Source organism: Megalops cyprinoides, chromosome 6 (genome assembly GCF_013368585.1).
Source record: "Megalops cyprinoides isolate fMegCyp1 chromosome 6, fMegCyp1.pri, whole genome shotgun sequence".
Classification (NCBI taxonomy): Eukaryota; Metazoa; Chordata; class Actinopteri; order Elopiformes; family Megalopidae; genus Megalops; species Megalops cyprinoides.
Genome location: NC_050588.1, coordinates 13,254,239 through 13,278,748, shown reverse-complemented (window position 1 = coordinate 13,278,748; position 24,510 = coordinate 13,254,239). Strand labels below are relative to the sequence as shown.

At 43.0% G+C, this 24,510-nt stretch overlaps 1 protein-coding gene across 7 annotated transcripts in view; it reads left to right on the top strand.

Moving 5' to 3' along the window:
* atp2b4 (ATPase plasma membrane Ca2+ transporting 4) overlaps positions 1-23,962 on the top strand; it is a 79,166-nt gene extending 55,204 nt beyond the window's left edge. For 4 of the 7 annotated variants that reach the window (XM_036531247.1, XM_036531243.1, XM_036531245.1 and 1 more), the window contains 10 exons: positions 187-421; positions 2,901-3,080; positions 3,574-3,661; positions 4,825-4,931; positions 6,743-6,934; positions 7,453-7,666; positions 8,727-8,938; positions 9,584-9,691; positions 11,037-11,219; positions 21,731-23,962. In XM_036531247.1, coding sequence (XP_036387140.1) covers positions 187-421; positions 2,901-3,080; positions 3,574-3,661; positions 4,825-4,931; positions 6,743-6,934; positions 7,453-7,666; positions 8,727-8,938; positions 9,584-9,691; positions 11,037-11,219; positions 21,731-22,003 — 1,792 coding nt within the window. In that variant the 3' untranslated portion in view covers positions 22,004-23,962. Of the gene's footprint in view, positions 1-186; positions 422-2,900; positions 3,081-3,573; positions 3,662-4,824; positions 4,932-6,742; positions 6,935-7,452; positions 7,667-8,726; positions 8,939-9,583; positions 9,692-11,036; positions 11,220-14,644; positions 14,862-21,730 lie in introns of all 7 variants that reach the window. The other 3 variants (XM_036531249.1, XM_036531248.1, XM_036531250.1) reach the window with 2 other exon arrangements.
* The last annotated feature ends 548 nt before the right edge of the window (positions 23,963-24,510 follow it).

Sequence of the window (24,510 nt, the reverse complement as noted above, 5' to 3'; positions counted from 1 at the left end):
CAGAGAAGAAACAAATCTGTGAATAAATAAATCCGTCTGTCCATCACCGAATTATCCTGATGCAATCTAGTGGCAAACGGATGGACTCACAGCTGCTTTCGGTGGGGTGCTTTCCCACCGAACAGTGACCAGGGAATAGATTTGGGATATTATCTCATAGACTCTTCTTTGTACCCTCTTCCCCAGGTGTTCCCGCATCCTGGATGCGCAAGGTCAGCCTCGGGTCTTCAAGCCCAAAGACCGCGACGAGATGGTGCGCAAAGTGATCGAACCCATGGCCTGCGATGGTCTGCGCACCATCTGCGTAGCCATGCGCGACTTCCCCGGCAACCCCGAGCCTGACTGGGACAGTGAGAACGAGATCCTGTCCGACCTGACCTGCATTGCTGTGGTGGGCATTGAGGACCCCGTCCGGCCAGAGGTGAGAGGCACAGCTACCCCTGCTAATGCCTAAGTGGAAGCAGTTAAGCCCACATGTGGTCTCTAAATTGCCCAGGATTAGTCCATTAAATGTCCCAGAGGCCAGTGCATTAGACCAACCTTGAAAGGAACAGTTACAATAGCCCTTTACTCTGTACTGAAACAGGACCTACTTCAGTGAGTAAAGCCTGCCAATTGTTGATGCTTCAGGAGATGGAGAGGTTATTCTGGCTCTGGCATTTACCTAGTTTTGGCATGAGTGCTGATGGATGTTGCAGTGTGAATGCTAATCCTACTGTCCCACCAGTCCAGATGGTATCCATAATCGTAACGCTGGATCTTGCTTAGTGTTCGCCTTAGTTCAGCAGGAAGTAGCAGTTTTAGTGAATGTGTAATGACTTAAGCACTGGACCTGACTTCTGGTCTTACTGTGAGCTGATCGGTTGCCCTTGGCCTCAGCCACCAGCATGTGCTGGTATAGGGTCCATTTTCAGCCTTTAATCTGACCAGCGTGATTAATGTGTGATTAATGACAAAAGGATGGGAAGTCGGCTGTGATCATACTACTTACACTAGTTTGCTGTGAACTCCTCAAAGTGATGTCGGTCACATAATTATGTCATTCACTCTCACTTGCATTTTGAATGTCAGGGAATTAATAAAAGAGAGAGGGAACCAGCTTTGTAGCTGGAGGGCAGTTCTGAACTGATTCCCAGTTGGGTGAAAGACCAATTAAAGCAAAACCGTCCCAGTGTTGCACTATTTATAATTCCTCTACCCATTAGCAAATGTCTCTGTATGTCACTGTCTCTCAAGTCAGTTGACATATAAATCCCAAGAGCCATGAACAACTGTCGACAATTGTCTGGAAGAGGAGAGAACCTCTTAATGGGAAAAATGCAGAAGTGGAATGATTGGCTTCCCCAATGGCAGGGAAGTGAACATGTCAAACACAGTGGTGGAGGAGTGCAGATATGAATTTGGGGCGCAGTGCCTCAGGTTACAGTTGACCACCTCTGAAGAAATTAAAAAAAAAAAAAAAAAAAACTTGTAAAATAGTCTAGATCTGTATCACCACGTTGCGGGCAGACTTTTGTGTAAGCCGCTTTGTCCATTCTCCCCGGTCTGCGTGCAGTGCATCGGGAGGTTTCAAATTATCTATAAATAAATGAGCTGATTGGGTGTAATGAGTGGTAGGAGAATGATTCATCACTGGGCAAAGTGTGGATAATTACACAGATATACCCCCCCAAATCCAGACCCCCCCTATGACGGGTCGAAGAGTCGCACCAGCCTACAGCTGAGTGAGCAAAGAGGCAGGCAGAGCATCATGCTGGCAGCGGTGAAAATAACCTAAACAGACACTGATTTAACGGCAACCTGCATCCAGGGTTTGCTAGGAGGAAAACAGTCAGAAAGATGCACCACATTTTTCCCCTTGGATTTTTTGACCATATGTTGTTTTGCTAACCCAGTAATGATAATAATAATACGTCTTGGTTATAATTAAGATAATTAAAGGTCATCAAAGAGGCCCAGAGCACCCCGTGTGTTTGAGTGTGGGTATTCACGGTAGCCTTGAAGCTCAAGTGCTGTTCACTGGGACTAAGTGTGAGGTTGATGAATGCACTCCGCTGAAGTGGTACTATTCACGACACTCTGTCACAAGATTCCTCTCTGTGGCCTTGCTCCGTCGAGACATAAGGCTGGCTGAAGCCTCAGAAATATGTAGATCTATTTTCACTTATCCTCATTAAGGATTCTTAATGTCCACTTTATTGGAGATGCAGCAGTATTGAACAAAGAGTTATTTTTAATTCAGCAGAGGGTAACTAATAGTGAATCTCAGAGCGCTGCTATGATCAGGTTCATTCAAGGAAGACACTTGTCAGTAACGAGCCCTCCTGTTACCCACGTGGCAACTGTGCGTGGGTTACTGTGACACTGCTTGTTATGGCTCTCTGAAGCTTCTCTCTGACTCCTGCAAACTACAGGTTTGAATTGGATAATTGTGTACATAGAAGATGGTGTCAGCACCATCATGCTGTCTGTCAAAAATGACACTGATGGCTCTGCCTGTATGTAACTACAGTGCATACTTCTGAGCTGTATGTTTTATCTTTGGCGGGGTTACAAAGGTTTACTATTCTTCCTTTAGCTGATTATTACCGCTTTAATGTGAGCTGGCTTGCTCAACTGAATGATGCATACCTGCACACTGTCGTGTTGCTCCTGAAAGCATTAAATGAAGTCATTAAGAATAACATCTCAACCATGAAGCTTCCCCTCATTCAAGGAGTGATCGTGCTGTGATGTAATGTGCATCTTTCACCATTCTCATACTCTCACGTGTGACTGCTTTCGCCCCAAGCCTAATATTGTTCAAAGCTCTTCCCCATTCTCAAAGATGACATTTTGTAATCTTTCTTTTTCATTCTTTTTCATTCTCTCTCTGTCTTCCTTTCCCCTTTCACTACCAGGTACCTGAGGCTATTGAGAAATGCCAGAGGGCAGGGATCACTGTGCGCATGGTCACCGGAGACAACATCAACACGGCTCGCGCCATCGCTACCAAGTGCGGCATCCTGCTTCCTGGAGAAGACTTCCTGTGCCTGGAGGGCAAGGAGTTCAACCGGCAAATCCGCAATGACAAAGGCGAGGTGAGAGAGGCTGAAGCCGTCGGATTGCTTTATTTTTCATCACTCGCTCGCACACGCAGGAACGCGAGTCAGTAAAAGTAATATTTATGTGAAATCTCTGTATATTAGACACGTTAAATACAATTCAACAGGCAATTAAGTATTTATCAAAAAGTACATTGAAGTGCATGAGTAAATAAAATTTCATTATTGAAATATTTGTTTTAGCTGGGTGTAACTCATACGTATACATTATTAATTGAGTAATACGAAGATAGCTTTAAAAGAAGTTAGTTAAATGTATTTATTTGATTAATGTGACCTCATTTTCATTTATACTACTGGACATTTTACTGAAACAATTCAGTAGAACTACAAAACAACGAAGTGTCTGACTACTCCCACTACTCTGGCCACCACTCATAATGTGACTAATGTGTGACAGAGGCTATGGTTGTGTGTGCATCTCTGGGTCAGCTGTGCCACTGCCACTGTGTTTCCCCTTTCCGCCAAGGTGGAGCAAGAGCGTCTGGACAAGGTGTGGCCCAAGCTGCGGGTGCTGGCGCGGTCTTCCCCCACGGACAAGCACACACTGGTGAAAGGTAATGCATGTTTCTGAAAGGTGAGGGTAATTACAAACATGATGGCCAAGTTGTGGCTACCATTTCTTGCCACAACAGCAGTCTGACATGACTTTCTTTAATGACTGCAAAAGCTGTAGAGCAGGCAGTTTATTCATTTAATCTTGAAGAGTCCACTGAAATGAGTGTGCATGAACATGCATGTAATTATTTGGAAATATATCCAGTAATCTGGATAATTGTTTTTTTACAGCTTTTTTTAAACTGTTGAAAAAGGCTAGGGCATTTATAACCCACCGAATGCTTGACACCACATCCATCTTAGCTACGACCATCTCCATCACAGGCTTCCCACTCATTTTTTTCCCTCTTTTCTTCTGAAATGTGTCATCTCTTTCATGTGCGCATGCACGGTGGGCCCAGGGGTCTCTGGAGCTCTTCAAAGCTCTGGGTTTTTTTTTCATCTCAGTCAGGTTTCAGGAGAGAGGGAGGTGCAAGGGCAGGTGTGGGCCATGAATATGAAACCGGCTCACAATCCAAGGAGCACTTGAGAGAGAACGAGTGATGCAGCATTTACAAATTCCCTTTGTAGCCAAACTTTATTCACAAAATGATGTACTCTGGCCCTTGTGTGTTTTCTCAGTCACCATAAACAATGGTACCTTGTGACTTCGAGCTTCTCTGAAGGCTTTGCCTTGAGCTCACAGTGGAGTCCTACACTGGTACACGTGCAGTACCAGTCAGAAGTCTGGACACACTTTTCTTTCTTTTTTTTTTGATGTGTACCACATTTTAGAATAATGGTGAAGACATGAAATGAAAACTATGAAATAACACAAATGGAATCATGCAGTGACCAAAAACTGATATAAACAAATTAAAACTTATAAAACTTATAAAATCTTATATTTTAGATTCCTCAAAATAACTGAAAAATATTTTTTAAAATTTGGAAGGGAATTCATGCATAGGCATCAACTTCACTCTTTATATTTGTCTAAGAAACAATTTCAAACATTTAAGCATCTAAGTCTTTAGATCAAATTGTCTTTGAATCCATGTTTCCCATTGTCTTAATCAGGTGTGTCCAAACTTTTGACTGGTACTCTATGCAAGCTTTGACTGGAGTAAGTCATCTTATGTATAGTCTTACAGGTCTTTAATTTCTGCCTCTTGCCTTTCAGGAATCATTGACAGCACAGTTGGAGAAACGAGGCAAGTGGTAGCTGTGACGGGAGATGGAACTAATGATGGCCCCGCCCTCAAAAAGGCAGACGTCGGGTTTGCTATGGTAATTGAGAGTCGCTCTGCATGCCTGCAGTATCCTGTCATCTTACCTCCCGTAGTCTCCGTCTGTGGTACTACCCCTCTGTTAGACCACAGAGTCAAGTATATTGGCAAGGACATTGTCAATGCGCTGTATTCATTGATCATTCCCCTTTAAAACAAATTTATTATTTTGTCATATCTTGTATGAAGGCCGGGGATGGAATTAGAGCACCTAGTTTTGACAGCGCTTTGGGTGCCAATTCAAGTACCTTCAAAATAAACTTCTACCCCTTAAGGCACACACAGCTTAAAATGAGGTTATGGTAACCTCCTGTGATTTGCAATATATTCCACCCCAGGACTTTCACTATATAGTTTGATCCCATTAAACAATTAAGGAGCTTAAAGATGCAGAGTCTTACAGGGGAAATGGATTGAGTTTGACCTCATGGGGTGTTCTCTTCAGTTTTTCCTTAACTAATAAATTCATTTAATCTCTGAGAGAGAGAGAGTTGATCTCTCTCTCATGCTTTTAATTCTTCCTTATTTATAGCCTAGGGATGGATGGCATTTATGAAACAATTGCTAAAATAAGGGTGGGTTTGTGATTGCAGTATTTATGTTTTTAAAAGATATGTATTATACTTACTGAATTGCAACAGCGAACGAATGAATCAGCTAATCACAAATCAAGAAATACAGAAACCCAGCGCCAATCCTACGGAGACAGACTGCAGCACCCCGTAATGAGCACAGAAGGCCACGGGGGCGTTAGAGGTTGTTGTTTTTTTCTTTTTAGTTAACCGGCAGGTCCGATGGTTTGATTTAATCCGTGCCTCATATTTCCTCCGCCGCGCCGAGCAGGGCGCCCGCTGCTCTTCAAAAGAGCAAGCGAGGCGTCCATCCGTTCGGCGAGCGGCTGTGAAACACGAGCCTGACGAGCTCCCGTGCGGCGAATCGGGGGGCCCCTGTGGCTCGGGCTGCTGGACACGAACAAATAAGCGCCCGGGATGAGATATCATTCTGAAGGAAGTTAATAGTATTGGAGACCCACAGCAGGCCCCGCAGCGCCAAGTGCGAATGGTGCAGTGGTAAAAATAGGAGAAGCTCATGAAAAGGCAGCCGCATCGCCACCAACAACAGTGGACTGAGCAATTATAACAACATTGATAACAAACGAGATGTCTGCTCTAATGTTTGAATCCTCAATTGTATAGTATATATATATATATATATATATATATATATATATATATATATATATATATATGAATGCCACATCTTGGATCTTTTTTATTATAGATATTCTAGTGTTCCTCAGGTAGTTCAAAGGTACTGAACAAGCAGTTCAAGGCCCTCACACTAATTTGGGTTTGCTTTGGGGGGGGGGCAGTATGAGTTCGGTCTGACTCCAAAACCTGAATATATTGTTTATTTCCAAAGTAAGTCAGAACATTTCAATATTGTTAAGATTTTTTGGGAAAAAATTATTTATTTTAATGTATATCAAGACCTTTATATTAGAGGCTTCTCTCTTTCCAAGTTACAACAGAAAACTGAAATATGAAACATAGATACAACATGTGATAGTATTCACAGGATCTTGGTAGGGTGAGTAGGGTCTTGATAAGGGCATATTTTGATCAGTCTGCCACCAACCTTGAGAGATGCTTTAACCTGGAGTGAGTCGAGTGTAAGGTTCAGTTGTTATGGAGGATATGGAGTCTACATTTCACTGAATCACCACCGCCTCCACGCTCAGGGTGAGTGGAGTGCTATGGCTGTTGATGCGGGTTGCACAGTATCTATTGACCAATCTGTCTCTGTCTCCAGGGCATCGCTGGCACAGATGTGGCAAAGGAGGCATCTGACATCATCCTGACAGATGACAACTTCACCAGCATCGTCAAGGCCGTCATGTGGGGTCGCAACGTCTATGACAGCATCTCCAAGTTCCTGCAGTTCCAGCTCACAGTTAACGTGGTGGCGGTCATCGTGGCCTTCACTGGTGCCTGCATCACACAGGTACCACCTTTTTAAACACAACCTCCTTGTGCATTGAGATTCTCACCTTGTCGCCAGTTTTGTAAATGTTAATGTCTTTAAACAGTGGGCTCAACGAGGCCTGTCTTACCTCTGCTTTCCAATGAGTCTACGTTCCATTGTTTGGACAAGCAGGGTCTGTTCTTCCTGGTGTGAGCATGTTTAATGTAAACCTTTCTGCAAGGCTTCCTGTTGTGACATTGCAGGGATGAACAATTTGTAATTCTTTATGACGGTCCATTGTCTGTGATTAACAATCAGACTGAATCCAGACTATAGCTCACCCACCAATTATAAATAACACAGTAGATGTATTTCATTGTTTTTCACTTTTTATAGACCTTCACTGAGCCTGTACCTGGCTAAAAGCATCATTTTGTCACTTTCCCCTGAGCAGATTAGATCTAGTGCCTAGGAATGGAAAGATCTCTAGTAGGCCTGGGTTTAGCTGGAGCTTCACCTCTCACCCGTGCTCCTCCCTTCACACCAATTTCTCTTAGGACTCGCCCCTGAAGGCTGTGCAGATGCTGTGGGTGAACCTGATCATGGACACCTTGGCCTCCCTGGCCCTGGCCACCGAGCCTCCCACCGAAGCCCTGCTGCTCCGCAAGCCCTACGGCCGCAACAAGCCTCTCATCTCCCGCACCATGATGAAGAACATCCTGGGCCACGCTGTCTACCAGCTCACCATCATCTTCACTCTGCTCTTCGCCGGTGAGCAGGCCAAACATACGCAGGACAAATGTTAGATGCATGTGAGAGATTCACCCCAGCATTCCTCCTGTCCTCTGTATTCCCATGTCTGGGAGGTTCCAGTCTGCTGCAGGATATTTAGGTGATGCCCATGTTGTTCTGTCAGTTATGGGTAACCTGTCCTCATGAATTTTCATTACAAGGCAGCAAACCAAAACACAGACTTCTTCAGTGACACAGGTCGAATTTTCAGTCTTAAACACACAGAGCTGAATGTCAGTTGAGTGACCAGAACATTTGTTGTCATAGTCACCCATGACAGAAGTCCTTAGGCCATTGAAAATGCGCGCTTGGTGTTCCTTTTGACACTTTGTATAGTTTCTTAGTTTGAAGAGTACACTGCATAATTTATGAATGCAGTGTGTATTTACACATTATGGCACTTAAGCTTTGACCTGAGATCACTAATCTAAGAGTATTAGAGCAGGGGGGTTTTAGAGCAGTCTTCCACAGATATATACGTACTGTACAGAGTACAGTAAGTGAGGTAAAGTACTTCACAAGCTTACTGTTAGTGGCTCAAAGGGCAGTGTCATTAACTCAGTTTCTGTTATGTCGTAAGTGAAGGGAGGAAAAACGTGTGTATCGATACAGGATATTAATCTAATTTGTAGCCCCTATTCACTAGTTGTTATTTATTAGCTATACACACCACAGATGGTTATGGTTAAAAGCTGAATGTGACTTATTTTGAATGTTTTTATGTATTTATTTGGCAGGTGCTCTAATGTAGAGGGACTTACAAGGCTAATGGTACGATTGATAAATACATATCATGCTAGCAACAACAATTATAACAGGTTGCAGAACAGGTGGTTCCACACAGGCACCATGCTGAAAAACTACAGAAAAAATAATTGTACCTAACAATTACTCTTCACAGCAACATATCGTGCTGAGGAGAATAAAGTGCCTAATGCTGATTTATGAAAGTGGCATTACCTGCGATCCGTGCTGTTACGATACACACCCACACAAGTCAAGAGGGTAACTCCTCTTTCCACCCTTGCGCCACCCACAGGAGAAAAGTTCTTTGACATTGACAATGGCCGCAAAGCCCCCCTCCACGCGCCCCCGTCTGAACACTACACCATCGTCTTCAACGTCTTCGTCATGATGCAGCTCTTCAACGAGGTCAACGCCCGCAAAATCCATGGCGAGAGGAACGTCTTCGAGGGAATCTACCGCAACCCTATCTTCTGCAGTGTGGTGCTGGGCACATTTGCTCTCCAGGTACCTATCCCCCTGTCCTCATGGCTGTGTTTTCCACCTATGAAGAAGTAGTATATATTAACGCACGGTGAACATGAAACCGAAGATCTAAAATGTTTTTCTCAAAATATATGCCATATATTTTGGGTGTTTTCAAAATATATCACAATTTGAAATTAAAATATGCAGTTTTGTACAGTGTGCACTGAAGTCTGAAACACATTCAGGAGTTACAGTACAAGGATTTATGCAAATTTCTAAATGAGTATGAAGTATGCTGTAGAATTGTTTCCCATTTGCTTAGCAGAGACTTATCCAGAGCAGCTCGCATTGCTTACACGTCATTCATTTGTGTAACTGGATGTTTACTGAAGCTTTTTGCATTAAGTAGTACACTCAAGGCTGCAGCAGCGCCCCAGCGGGGAATCAAACCAGCAACCTTTGTAGTCTAAGACTTTTGCATGACACTACAAAATATTCTAAAGAGAGAACAAATCTGTAAAATATTCGCTTTTTAACAATGTATTATACACTGTACAAAAATGCATATATGAAAGTGTCAATACCTTAGATACTTACCCAAATTCAGTTCATAAATGTTTAAATAAGTTTGCCTAAAGGAATACTGGCTCCTCCCTTTTAATGAATTCTGTCTCTCCATCTCAGATCATCATTGTACAGTTTGGGGGAAAGCCCTTCTCGTGCACTGCCCTGACCATCGACCAGTGGCTGTGGTGTATCTTCATTGGTGTGGGAGAGCTACTCTGGGGACAGGTAAGAATGACACTACAACCTGACATCATGAAAGAAACACAGCTTAGCATTATGTATTAGAATATATCCCCCATAAAGTGCACGCATACACTCACTAGTGAGAACTTTTAATCTAAAAACAAGATAAGCGAATGCTTATTGTTCTCAAGGCATGACGGTGTGCGCATCATGTGAGTTGCTGTGATTCATTCTCATCTGTTATTAGCGTTGCCATTTTTACATGGGTAGACATTAATACTATCTTGGAGAAGTAAAGGTATAATCACACTGTTTATTTATAACACTGGGAACATAACACACCTCTCAAACGCTCAAACACTCGGAGCTCTGCAAGAGGGAGTAGCAGCATTTTCTAGCGTGTGACAAAGCATCCCAGACACCTCCCGAAACATGTGATCTCCACTGTGTTTAAAAAGGGTGTATAATTCCCTTCTCTCGCCTCACGCGCGGGGAGAGGGGGCATGCGCGTCAGCTTGGATGCGCATCCAAACCTACGGGAGCCGCGGGTGGCGGAAGGTTGTTGCCTGGCGCTGGGGAACCATTGCCACCGCGAAACCGACCCTCAAACAAAAGCCTCCGTTGCAGCGGCGTCTGCAGTAATGAGTTCTGCTGCAGATGAAAGCGGCGTGTCCCGCATTTGCTCGCACCCTGGGGAGCGCCAAACTCTGCACGCTACTCCCACTGCACCCCCCACCCCCCTTGCACCGGTACAATATCTGCACTTCTGTGAGGAAGCTGCACTCTCACAAGGTGTGACGCTGTGAGCTGCAAAGCGGAAAGCAATCAGGCCTTCCCATCAGCCAATCAAGTGAAAAGGAAACAGCCCCCCACCCCCCAGTGTATGTACAGCCTCATTCTGACAGAGTCACTGCAACATTATACAAGCAAACATCAATAAAGCCTGAAGAGCTCTTAAGCACTCCAGGCAGGTATTCTGAGAATAAGGCCTGCTGACAAAGACATCAGTGGCAGCTGATTGATTGACTTTGCTTCAGAAAACACCCGGGATCAGTGTCCTAATAACAAAAACAACTAGATGGGATGCACAATAAGTTTTCAGCTTTTTTGAGTCCAGCCATCAAGTCAGTGTCTGATTCTTTAGCAGCTTGTGATCCATGAGTGACAGGGATTGCCAGTTCTCAGTAGCGTGGCTTAAATTTTAGATATAGCCTCTCAAGAAAAAAAAAGATTGTGGAAGGGAAATTTAGGCAAAGGCAAAATTAGGGTGATGATTAAGTACTCCCAGTACTCCCAGTAAATAATTGTAAAGGCAGCTATTTGATGGAGCTATTTGGAGTGTTTAGTCACTCTGTTTTTTTCCCCTCCACCCTCCTCCATGTTTCAGCTCATCTCTGCTATCCCGACTCACCACCTGAAGTTCCTGAAGGAGGCCGGCCATGGCATCACCAAGGAGGAGATCCCAGAGGAGGAGCTCACCGAGGGGGCAGACGAGATCGACCACGCTGAGATGGAGCTCCGCAGGGGCCAGATTCTGTGGTTCCGTGGGCTCAACCGCATCCAGACTCAGGTACGACCCATAAAAACCCTCCTGGGGGGGGACCCCAACTTCTCTTGCCTCCTGTTTCGCCTCTTGCAGCGATGTCAACCGAAGGCAGGGTCCGCTGGAACCTACCTCTCCATTTAACATTCTCTCTTTCTCCCCTCGACATTTAATCTAGGCAATCCATGTCAGAAGCTTCCAGAAGAACCCAGTAGCCAAGTTGCTTATGTGTGTGGCTTGCAGTACGCAATATGCAATAGGCAATATAATGTTCGAATTCAGTCTTTCTTGATTCCTATGAGGAAAATGGGTTGAAAAAGTTGGAGGATAAACCCCCTTGTCCATAGTTGAGTGAGGTGGCACGAGTGCATGGGACTGAGGGGAGACAAGGAAATATGGGCCACTTTCCTCTTGTTTTTACATTGCGAGACCCTTCACTCTCTGCTGCTGAAACAGATCTCAAGGCCGTTTGTTTGAGTGAGTTCAATAAAGAAATAAATCAGACACTATTTGTGTAATTTAATGTCATGCCTGCCCGTGTTTTTGTAATCCATTGCCCTGGCGCCTTTGACAGTCAGAAATGATTTTGCGTTTTTTTTTTTCCTTGAGTATGCAAACATTCTAATGGATTTTCCTTTATCCGTTTTTGTCCGATGGTATGCTTTTTCAGTTGACCCAGTTGGCTCTGTTGAATCTTTTGTCATGCCAGATGTTCGCTTCGTCGTCTCATTGCATTAATATTGCACTTGAATAACCTGGTTGCTTTTTGCAGGTGAGAAACTCAGGCTCTTCCTCAAGTAGACTATACATAACCGGAGCACACCCTGCATTCAAAAATCTGTTTACAAAGCCACCCCACCCCGTGTGCGGTTCCAAATCCCCCGAGTAGCTTCTTGGAAAATGCGCGCCACCAGTCGCCTAGCGACTTTGGGTGGAACGGTGTTCTGAGCCCTCAAGCATTACGCAATCCCTCTGCTTTTCTCCGCTCGAGGTCCCTGATAAGAATACAGATGCACTGCTAGGTGAGGGGAGCTGGCTGCCTGTGGCGGATGGCAGCCTCCGAAAAACCTCCAGAGGCTTTTATTACTCATTTCCCCCAGGAGAACAAATACATGTAAAGCCGTCACGAAACAAATGGGCAACATGCGGGGTGGGAGATAGTGCATGTCCTACTTGTTTTATCTGCTGAATTTCACAGCAGCCATCTTTGTCCAAAGAATTTCATGAAGCGGCAGCTATTGAAAGGGAAAGCACAACAATTTCTTTTTTTTTTCCCTTTTTTTCCCCAAAGTAGAGGTGTAGGAGTATTCCTTTAGAATTTTTCTTCCCATCACAGAGCATTACATAAATTCTTGATGTTTTCGAACAATGACCACATCAGTGTGCAGTTGTTGTTCATTTTCCATTTATATATATATTTGTTCATCTGCATCCTGTGGTATGGTTTGTGGGCGAGATCATTTTAATAAGCATAATACGCCCTCAACCTATATTTTTTTAAAGGAAAGATAGGAGGAGTTTGCCTCCTCCAGAAGTGAGTGAATAAATATGAATGCTTAGCCTAAGGCAAAACTTTCTCTCCCCTTTGGGCTTCATTAACTTGCTTCCTTGTAGAAAAATACAGTAGAGGATCTGGCTGATTTGGATTTGAAAGGCACTTTTTTGTCTAACATGAGTATGTAATGTCTCCCTACATATTCTCTGCAAAGTCAGGTCATTAAAGGTTCAGGATCCCTCAGACGTCATGATATGATTTGTTTGGTCTGCTTTTTATTTGTTCGTCTTGTGCTGGGTTGCAAAGATGTTGTCTGGCCACAGGTTTGCTTGTTACTCTTCTGGGTGTTTATTTTCATGTTGAGAGTGCATTGCATGGTTGTTTTCTCTCTGACTGGATTTGAACCACCTCCTTTGCAAGGTGGAGGGTCGGGGTACCCTTTGACCTGTGGTACCCTAACCTAAATGGGATTCTTTCTCCAGTTGACTTTGGAAGAACTCCGATTCTGTCTGTCTGTCTGTCTGTCTCTCTCTCTCTCTCTCTCTCTCTGTCTCTGACTTTGTCTAACACATGCAGATGTGCACTGTACTACATTTTATTATATTGCACATATATTGAAAGTGTATAGTTTGTTTATAGCTTGTTTGAAACATTAATTACGCCATAAATACACATATGGACATGAAATGTAGGTATTTAAGCCTTAAGGATACAGAAACAAAATTAACAGAAAAAGTTAAAAAAGAAACAGATTTATTGCCTGTTCACTCCACTTGAAATCTCATTGAGAGAACAACTTAAAAGCAGGCTTTTGGTCTTGCTGTTTGGTTTATGGAAGGTCTGTATTTCAAAACACTGCAGCAAAAAAAGTATGTTTAGTCTCAGAAGATGATTTTGATATCAAAATATTTGGAGACAGGCAAGTGATTTCTTTCTTTCACAACTGAGCATTTAATCAGACAAATCAGCACAAACACTGTCATTCAAAGTCTACAGTTTCTTTTTTCTCTTGTACATAAGTTTCTGTTGTGCATCCTCGCACTCCAGCACTGAACACCTTTCAATTTTAACCTTGCTGTATGTTTTCAAACAAAGTCCTGTGTCAAGAAAGGGCTCCTGGCTTGAATTTCTGTCCTCTTATCTTTGTACTTTGTTAATCTGTACTGGATTGTGTCCTTTCTTTGTGCTGTAGAGTGTATTTTTAATCTTACCGTGGGTTAGTGTTTCGTTATTGGTTTAATGGAGTGTGCCACTCTCAACAGTGTGCTATGTTAATGGACTTTTCTCAAGTTTTTGTCTCATCTCCTCTGGGTCCCATGCTGCTCCTGCCATCCCAATCCCCTCTCCCCAGCTTTCCCTCTCTAACACCTTCCTCTGCCCACACTAGACCGACAAAGGAAGAGCCAAAAAAAAAAAAAAAAACGCAAGAGCACGACTTAGCTGACCGCAAAGCTGGTGAACTAATTAGCTCTTTATCTCTTCTCCCCTTTTTTTTTTAAACCCGACCACTCATGTATTAATTTTTGATCATGCATGGTTGGTCACACTGAAAAGGAATATAATTGGCAGAGAAAGTATTCACAAGAAGATTGCTGGTGCCCAGCAGAAATCGTTTTTGTCAGCTCTTGCGTTTCGTCAACTGCTCACTGCCTCTCCCTTTTTTCCTTTTTTTTTTAAATAAAAAAAGCACTCCCTGTACTACCATGCCTAACAAACCATCCTCAAGCTCTTCCGTTCAATTCCCTCTCCCTCCCCTTCCTTCCTTTCGTTTCCCCCAAGCTGCACCATGGTCTCTCTCTCTCTCTCTCTCGTGTGTATGACCATGTCTCTGCTCTGGCCTATGGCTCCTCTGCCATGGTCTCTCTCTCTCTCTCTCGTGTGTATGACCATGTCTCTGCTCTGGCCTATGGCTCCTCTGCCGTGGTCCCTCTCTCTTACTCTCCCCTGTTCTTTGCAGATGGACGTTGTTTATACATTCCAGACGGGCCAAACCGCCGTTCCGGGGGCCCTGCGCCGGCAGCCCTCGGTGGTCAGCCAGCACAACGACGCAAAAACTGTTTCTAGCCCCACCCATGTAGGGATTTCTTCTTCCTCCCTGTCCGCCAATTCTACTGCTGCGGCCGCAGCCGCTCAGCCGCCTGTCTCCGCCTCCGCTTCCTCTTCTACTGCAGGCAGTGAGTGTGCGGTCTCTCTACCAACTACCAACCAAAGCTGCATGACCTAATGACTCCATAATCCTGATGATTGCCAATGGATAACCACTTCTTCTTCTTCGCCTCCTTCTTCTTCTGTTCTCTCGCTCCCTCCTTTCTGCACTCATTCTCGTGCACAGAAGCTGCCTGCTCTGCATTTTGATGCTCTCTGCATCTCCTCCCTCGTTTTTTTTTTTTTTTTATTCTTAACCAGCACATCACATCTTTTCTATTGATGCTCTCGGCCTGATCTCCTCTGCGTGCATTAACCCTTCTGAGAGTCCTTAATGAAAAAAAGAAACTTCCGGAGATGAGAATTGGAATGAGCGAGGGGTGTCTGTGGAGCTATTTGTGGGATGAAAGTCTGCTGTGTGCGGAGCGAAATCCCCTCGATTCCAGTCTTAAGCAGAAGTGATGACTCTTGTTGACAGATGTTGCCAGTGGCTTTTCTGTCAACCTGGCAAAATAATACCCAGAAATGAAGACTGATTGGAAAGCAATTACCCCTTCAACTACCCCGAATGTCTTTCAGATAGATAAAGTTTGATTTTATATTGGACAAGGACATCTCTCAAGGGTTAATAGCTGAGGGTTTAATTGCATTTTTAATAACTGTGCATCCTTCCTCATTTTCTGGGCTGGCTGCACATGTGTGTGTTTGTGTGTGTGTGTGCGTGCGTGCGTGAGAGCGTGCGTGCGTGTGTGTTTGCGTGTGCACGTGCATGCGTGCATGCATGTGTGTGCATGTGTGCAGGGACAGTTGCGTGCTTGTAATCATTTTCTCCATACCTCTCTCCTGCCCACGGTTTTTACCTATTCTGGTTCGATACTGGATAGCATGCATTTTCTTCAACACTTTATATGGCCAACGTTGACAGACAAGGAGATGGGTGTGTTCACATGTTAGAGATGTGCAGCAAAATGTCAGACTTGTGATACCATGCCACGCTCTAACAGCTATACAGAGTTTTAACAAAGGAAAAAAAAGAGATAGTGGAAAAAAGAAACAACACAACTCAGGGAAAATCTGCTGACGCGGCCAAAATTGTAATTGACTGCTCGCCAAGGCAAGGGGCGAGCAACCTAACTTGTCAAAGAGTCGAATGGCGTTTCAGCTGCAAGAGTGAGCTGCCTGTGCCTTTGACCTGAGAACACTTCCCATCTGCCCAGCAACAGAGCTTGGAGAGACGCGCCCACCCTCCAAGCCTCCAAGCTGCATGAGGAGATGACAGCTGCTACAGACACCTCTCTCCCTCTCTCTTGTCTCTCTCACTCCCCCTCCTTTTCTCTCTCTCTCTCTCTCTCCCCCTCTCCTTCTCACCAACTCACACTTTTACTCCCTCTCTTCATCGGCAATGACATCTTATACTCTATCCCTCTTCCTTTATTCTTTTCACTTTGTATTCTGAGTTATGAGTCAGAGGTGTTTACATACACACACACACACACACACACACACTAACACATATATATCTCTGTGTTTGTGTGTGTGTTGGTGTGCATTTGTACATATACCATGGCAACTTCAACAGTAACCCCTTTTCACTGGTGGCATCCTTTTTATGGTGTTTGTGCTGTAAAAAAGAAAAAAGTAAGCTGTATATTTTCCCTTCATTGGTTTTTGTAAATTGCTTATTGGCGCCCACTATATCACTGCAGCTCAGGTACCAGCAAGCTGTCGGATTGAAAGCATTCCACTCCTTAAGCAGTCTCCCCTGAAAGATGGTGCTGGGAGATCAGCAAGATATATTGTGACAAGGATGAAAAGATGCAGTATTGGGTGCACTGCACATCGTGAGTGGGATCATCTCGTTTGAAAAAGAAATAAGTACACTGAGTGCCCTTCTTCTCAAAGGGATGCTATCACAGCAATAAAATTCTTGTATTTTTACCACAGAAAGTTTGCCATTGGAAACAACCAGTTTGAAATTAATTTCAAAATGGCACACACACTTGTGATCAGCTTCTCTGTTGGGTGCTGCGCAAATTCCATGATCAGCTTGGGACCTTTTGGGGGGGTTCTTCACAAGCTGAAAGTATCTACAACACCTCTGACTCGGCCTTTGCTTAGGTTACTCAACAACTGCTGGGGTTCATTCACCTAACCTCCTGCATTTTCTGCAACGTTTCATTTGTATCTTCCGTCACGTTGTGTTTGGTTACCAATCGAAACTGCCTGCACTTGCGATGCTCTTCCCGTTTTGCTTGCCTTTCACTGACTCTCTCTCTCTCTCTCTCTCTCTCTCTGTACCTTATACCTTACACACTTACATGCTCTGTATCTGAAGGATTTAGTAATGATGAGAATGATCACAGGGGCAGGTGGGCCTCCAGCTGGTGAGGAGGGCCGGGGCGTGTAGCTATTCAATGATAGCTTTTCCAGCAGTCAATTCTGAAAGAGCAGCAGTTGAACTTGAAAAAAATAAGAAGACCGCACAGAGAGATACCCTGGCTTACTGTAAATACTGCACTCACTTTCTTACTGCATACATCGGTAACACTTTTAAATACACAGTCTGCAGCTAATATGAAATATAAAATCTGTCTGAGTGAAAATAGAACGTTGGTAGCCTAACACTGTCTTTGTAGTGTTAGGCACTTTAATGTACAGTGCAATGAAACAAGTCTTCCTGAGTCCACATCAGGCCAACGGCTAATGACACAACACCATTGGAATATTGGAGGGGATGCCTCTCTTGGGTAACATCTTCCTTGTGGTGCACAGACCAGTCATTTAATGCTTTAATGCTGCAATCAGAATTGTCAATTTGTCAGATTGTGGCGGTTTGTCAGATCGTTTCGGGTGACCAAGGATGTCCCCGTGTGCATGTCTGCACTGATCAAAGGACTTTATCACAGTAGTACACACTTATATTACATGTGTGTGTGCAGAGGCCACAAAATCAATTTGCAAATTTACTCCTGAACTCATCCAGAAGAGTGTTTTGAGACAATGCAAAAGTACCCAATCTGCATACGCTGGGTACACTCTGCCTTGAGCAAGCAGGTACTAGTTCTTGAATTACCGTATGCAAAATGATATGCAGACATGAATGGAAAACAAATTTTAAAAATACATCTGAATTTATTGCTCCCTCCAGTATAAGTGTAAAACCAGAGTATATAACCAGTTCATGGAACAGAATCATTAACCAGAAATGACTGAAAATTTCCCAGTTTCTTGAACTAAAGCTTCATTTATATTGTATGGTAGCTACACCATCTAAATGCAAGTCAGTCACAGATTCTTCACAAATCAATCACACAAATCATCAAACATAATATATAAGTGAGCACCATAAAAAGACAAAAGGATGCACAAACTCTGCATGGAATAGCCTAAAATGGCAAGAGGCTTGTAGTAGACAAACATGTAGGCACAGGAACCTGTGGCTCAGCAAACAGGAGCTGGAAATGCAGATGTGGAGATGATGACACTGGCACCTCCGCTTAGTCTGAGATGCATATACATTTTAATCATCTCCATTCATGGTCAGAGAAGCTGACTGACCATATAAAATCCTCTCTTGTTTCACGTAGACTATTTATCTATCTTGAATATTTTATGTAGCTGCCTTGTTTTGAACTGCTTATGTCTATCAAGCTGTAAAATTCAGTATTGAGAGCTTATTGGCTTTCTATGCTCATGTCAGCTGAACAGTGTTTCATAGAATGATAGATTTGGTACTAACCAGTATGTTTTTTTTTTAACTCTTTATGAACCATAGTTTGCCAGAGTACAAAACAAGGGACCTGAATGAAAAAATATTCCAGGCCCAAAAGCAGTAGAGAATACAATAATACATTCTTTCATAACAATATTTTTGCAGTGATGTCTGTGTATCATACCTGTAACTGCTGAATGGTTGTGTGCAACTTGTACCCCCTCACAACCACCACCCTAAGTGAGCAAATGGGCAGTTTGCATGTAAGTGACAGGCCATGGCCACTCAGGTGGAACTGATGGTTGACAAAACTGAACACTCTCTTGTGGGGAAAAAAAAATCTCAGAACAAACCCATATGTTTCTGTGTCACGTCTGAGCTGCAAATGACTTGAATGCCAATGAAGCAGACCATCTGCATAAAGAGGTAGCCTTCATATAATGTTAATTAAAAAAGGATTTCCCCTGTGACGGAGACATGGTGTTATGATAATGAAGTTCCATATGTATTACACTAGGCTCTTCTCTCATTGTCTGCATAGGGGCCCACCTGCCTGTGAGATTGCACAACGGCAACTCCTACAGGCAGCTTGACCTATCACAGTAAAGGGAGTGGCTTCATTTCACTGTCCTGTTGTCACCCGATTGTGGGTGGCACTTTTGGGTGTGGCCACATAGTGACAGACAGTAATGTCAGAACAGTCAGGGTTATTTAATTCTGCCGGGTGTGGAATGTGGTGAGAGGAGTTGAAAGGCAGGAGGGATGGAAGCTCTGCCAGCACAGGGAGAGGTTCAGGACCATTTTTGTTCATTTGGCAAGGCTGGAATCATGCTGTCCGTCTGGTTCATTTGTTAGTGTCTTTCATCTTTGGGTGGGCCTGGTGTTGTCATTGGGTGTGATGGAGCAAACTCTTTCTGCCAGTGTAACAAAACTGTTCAAAAAAAATATGGCCTTTAAATTGGACATGCAATCATTGCTTCGTAGAATTTAATCTTTAATCTTTACAAGTTACTTGTAGAATGGGTTGTGCTCCATATGGGTTTTTTTTTCCATCTTTGGTTATGTGGTGTTTTTTGCTCTGTTTTGTTTTGTTTTTTTTTTGTGTGTCCAGGGAGTGTGTCTTGTACTTCAGCTGAAAGAGTGACTAATTCTTTCTGGCACTCAAATGAAAATATTTCCCTGCAAAATCATCGTATGTTGGCGGAATGTCTGCATTAAGTAAAAAAAAAGAGCTATGGAAAGTAAACACACTGATGAAATACATTCCCTTGGTATCAGCAAAGAAGGATTGGGGTGGCTTTTACATTGCACCAAAATCCCTCTTATTACCATTCACTTCTGTTTTGTACAGATAATGAATGTAAAGTCACCATACCAAAAAAATTAAAATGTTTATCTCCTAAACCGATTTTATTCAGAATTATTTCACTCATATCAAAAGGCTTAGGACAAGCAAAGCATAATGTATTTTTCTATTTGTGATATTTTTTTCCAATAATTGCTCATGTAGCTGTCTTACAGAAAATATTTGTTTTAATAGCATAGTGTATTTGTCAAATTTATATTGGTTTTCTTTGCTATAATTTTGTTTATTATCTTTGACGGTGACATGTAAAGACAATTGAATTAGTCTTTTTGAGTGATTATGTGCAGAGGGGTTCTCTCTCTACAAGCCTGCTGAATGCAGAGGCCATTTGTAATTGGTGCATTTCTGACAGGAATCTGTCACTAGGAGTCCATGCGCTCCCCCTTTTCACCCACAGCCCATGATGCATCGCTGCTTCTTTCCAATTTGTTTGGTTTTGTTTGCACGATTCAGCCTTTACTGCACCAGGAGAGCGAGGGCTGAGGTGAGCGTTAAGGGCAGGATCTAACATAAGCAGACGGCTCTGTTTATCACTGAGTGACACAGCGAGAGGGTTATACGTTCCTTTTGGATGGATCTGCCAAACCAGAGGCTGGATGTCCATTACTCTTTCCTGTTTCCACCTACCCTGCGCCGTGACACACTGCCTGGACCATTTTCACACCTCTAATATATGTCGCTTCCACGGTTCATCCTCTATAGATTTTCCTACTCTCCTGTATAATAAACTGTATCTCTTCTGTCAGTTGTAGTTAGGTGACCAGGGAAAGTACTTTGGTGGACACTCCCCGCAGTTAGTTTTGGCTGGACAAAAGTCATAAATCATAGTCACAATAGATTGTTAGGCAAAACACATTCTTCAGCATTCAATAGTCCCTGATGCATGAAGTCTGGGAGGGTATGAGAGCGTACAAACACAGAGGCCTCTCTCTCAGACAGGTAAAATGGGTACAGCTGCAACCAAAAGCACAGTTAGCAGATTAGAACTATAAACCAGCATCTAGCAGCTCCCTCTTCTTCTCTCCCTGTGTGCTTTATTTCTGTTTATTAATGGTGCCGTGTCTGTCATTTGTCCCCCATCGTCATTGCATCAAAATGTTTCCCTCCTCGTGGCCCTGCTGTCTCATTCTTCCTGGCTACGCCTGGTGATGCTTTGCAGGCCAGTCTCTCTGCCTGTCAATACTGTAACATTGATTAAAATAGATAAGTAAATAAATAGAAATACAATCTTCCTGCCATGTTTACTTGTGTGGTTGTGCGCTGTTTGAAGGCATTTTATTATCGGCTTTTGGCAGGGGAAAGGAAAGCGTTGCCTGTAAATTCTGAGCATGTCTGTCTGGTGCGCTCCTGTACCTGTGGTGTTGTGCTGTGTGGTTTGCGGTGTCTCCGATATATCATTGCGCACCTGACTGTCATGCTCGCCCTCGTTAAGTTCATTTGATGTGTTTGTGTTTTGGTTTAGTGGTTCATTTTCCATCCCGACAATTTCCCGAGAACGTGTGCCTCGATCATCACTTGCTTTTTTGTTTGATTTATACATTGTTTTTCTGTTAATTGTTTGCTGACAATTTCCAATGTGTTTTCTTGTGAAGAACATGAGTAAGTAGACTGCAAAGACTGTCATTCCCTGCCCATCTCGCACTATTGAACATTTCGTTCCTGCAGCCCCCCTTCCCAACCCCTCCCTCCTCTACAAACAAACCAATTCAGTAGTGATATCATGTCAATCTGATGTTGCTAATTGTGCCTTTTTCTCCCTTTTTTTATTTTTTCCCATTTCCCTCTCCCCGTCTGCTGTGGACGCTGCTGCCGCCACCCAGATTAAAGTGGTGAATGCATTCCGTAGCTCCCTTTACGAGGGACTAGAGAAGCCAGAATCCAGAAGCTCCATCCATAACTTCATGTCCCATCCCGAATTTGTCCCTTTGTCTGAGGAAGAGGCTAGGATCCCCACGATAGAGGAGAGCGCTGTTGAGATCGAGACCCTCCCCACGTCCTCGAAAGGCGGAGCCGGGGGGTCAGGGGGGGCCTCCTCCTCCGGCGCTGCCGCGCACCCCGGAAGCCCCCTCCACAGCCAGGAGACCTCGGTCTGATGACTCCCGACTACGCTTGCCCCGCCCCTCTCGTGGACTCGCGGACGCTCTGACGCAATCTGAAGTGCACCCGGTCTCTCGGAAGCTGACATGGTGTTTTGCTTCAGGTGACCCCGCCCACACCCCCCGCCCCTTGGCTTGCGGTGCAGTGTGTGTGTACTGTGAGTACACGCAGCTGCATGACCATACAAGGCATACTAACTCGTGGGCGGGGCTGTGAGGGTTCCACCCCCATTGCAGAGACCGTTGCCTTGCCTTCTGTCCATCTGTCTTTTTTTCATTTTATCTATTGATTCTCTTTCATTCATGTCTGATTTTTATTCTGTAAAGCTTGTTTTTTTTTCCACAAACTCTACCACCTAGGGTTGAAATGCATATTTTTATACATTTGTACTCACATATATACTGTTAGCATACATGTCACATGAAAGAAAAGGTGTATGTGTATGTGTGTATATATTGTGCATACAGGTACATTCGATAATACTGAATTGGCGAGTTGTCAAACAATTGGGCATTGTATTTCAACTCTAATTATTAAATATCTCTCTCGCATTTTTCCCACTTATACAGTAAGCAGAAATGTATGACTCTGGATCCTCTGTTTGTAAACAATCAACCCAAGTTGAAGTCCAGGTCTGCTCATTTCTAGACATGATGTTTAACATTATTCACATTTTATGACCAGGTGTTCTTTTTTTGACTGTTGTATTGAACCCCAGAAAATATGCTTGTTTTCAGTCAGTTCTGGTATTTTGTCTATATGTTTTTAGAAGGACAGCACTCAGGATGCTCCACTAATTTCAGTGAAGTGTAACTGCACTGAAAAGACAAAAATATATTGAATATCAGACCACGTTGATGTCAAAGAGTGCCCCCATTCTGCAGCTCAAGGTAATGGCAAGGCAGTGTATAACTGAAAAAGTGACAAGGATGAGTGTGTCAGACCACATCTGTAATACAGTCAGAGTATCATGGGGATCTCTAGTCTCAGCTTTCTTCAATGCCTCAAGAAGAAGTAAAAGTTATGATTAGTAATAATTATTATTTTGAGGTACTATTTTTCCCTCCATAGCACGCATTTACTCTTCATATTTAATTTGGGGTGGGTGGGATTGCAGTTTTGGAGAGTTGTAATATATTCATAGGGTGGGAGTATTGGTGGAAAAAATATGGGCAGGTTAACTGTGATTTCCTTTTCCTCTCCAAAAAAAAAAAAAAATGCGCAAATAAATTTTATGTACCTAATGAAGAGACTGTCTTAAAGATAGTAAATATAATGTAAGCTTTTTTCAGTGCTCAACAAATGGCAACAGCTTTCTCTCTTAGGTTCTCCATCTATTATAGACGTTCGCTGTGTACGCAGCAGTGGCACAAGAGTTCATCAATTCCACAGCTGCCACCAGTGGATCAATCAGGATTTATGATCCAAATCCAACATGTCTCCCATCAGCTTAGTGAAATGGCACGTCTGTGCATGTTTAAATGTAGAAAAAAGTAAGAAACAAGCTAAAAATATATATGCAACAAAAGTTATTTGTTTGGTCCTTTACATGTTCTTTTATTCAAACTTAACAGCTGTACAAATACCACGGACTGCTGGTTTTGTGAGTGTGGCCAGGAGGATATTTTTCGTGTGATTACCAATACTGTAGTACTGCCACATTCAATCCTTTTTTCATATCTAGGTTAAATAGAATCCTCGAATACACTTTTTCTACTTTACTACTTAATCACAGCCATATTTTATAGGTTGATTTTTATATCCCATTTGTTCTATTTCTGATGCTCCCAAATAACCAAAACAAAGAGAAAGTGTCACTGCCGACAAATGGACCATTGTATTGTTTACTTAAAAAAGTCAGCATATGCTTAAGGTTACCCTTCCCCCCGCTGGTGATCAGGTAGATCTTCTTTCTTTCTGTCTCTCTCTTTAATTGAACTGTAGTATAGAAATATGGGGAAGATTTTTGTGTGGTTTTCATATAGAAAACTACTGTAACACAATGTTCTTTTTTTTACAATTCTTATGTATTTTTATATTTAGTACTGTTTAATATTTCATATATATATATATATATATATATATATATATATATATATATATATATGCTGAAGATCTGGGCAGCATTAGATAAATTAGAGGAATACCTAGTTCAGTAATTTTTGCAAATATGTATATTTATGCCACATTCGTTAACCATTCTTTGCCATCCAATACTGTGGCCTAGAAAACTAAAATGACTTGTTTACCACTTAAGCCATGCCATTGGACGAACTCTCTTAAGTGAGATTTCACCAACCAATCAGCTTTACTAACCTTCCTTAGTATGACCACATAACCTGCAGTCCTTTTTTTGGCTGTGTTCTTTGTGTTGGCATAGCAACTGTTTTCTACATTTCTGAAACTGCAGTTTTTCTCCGTTCCACCTGTGAGGATTTTTTTTTTTTTATTACTTTACTTTTTTGTAATTTGGTAGTAAGCAATGCTTAGTGGAGTAAATAAA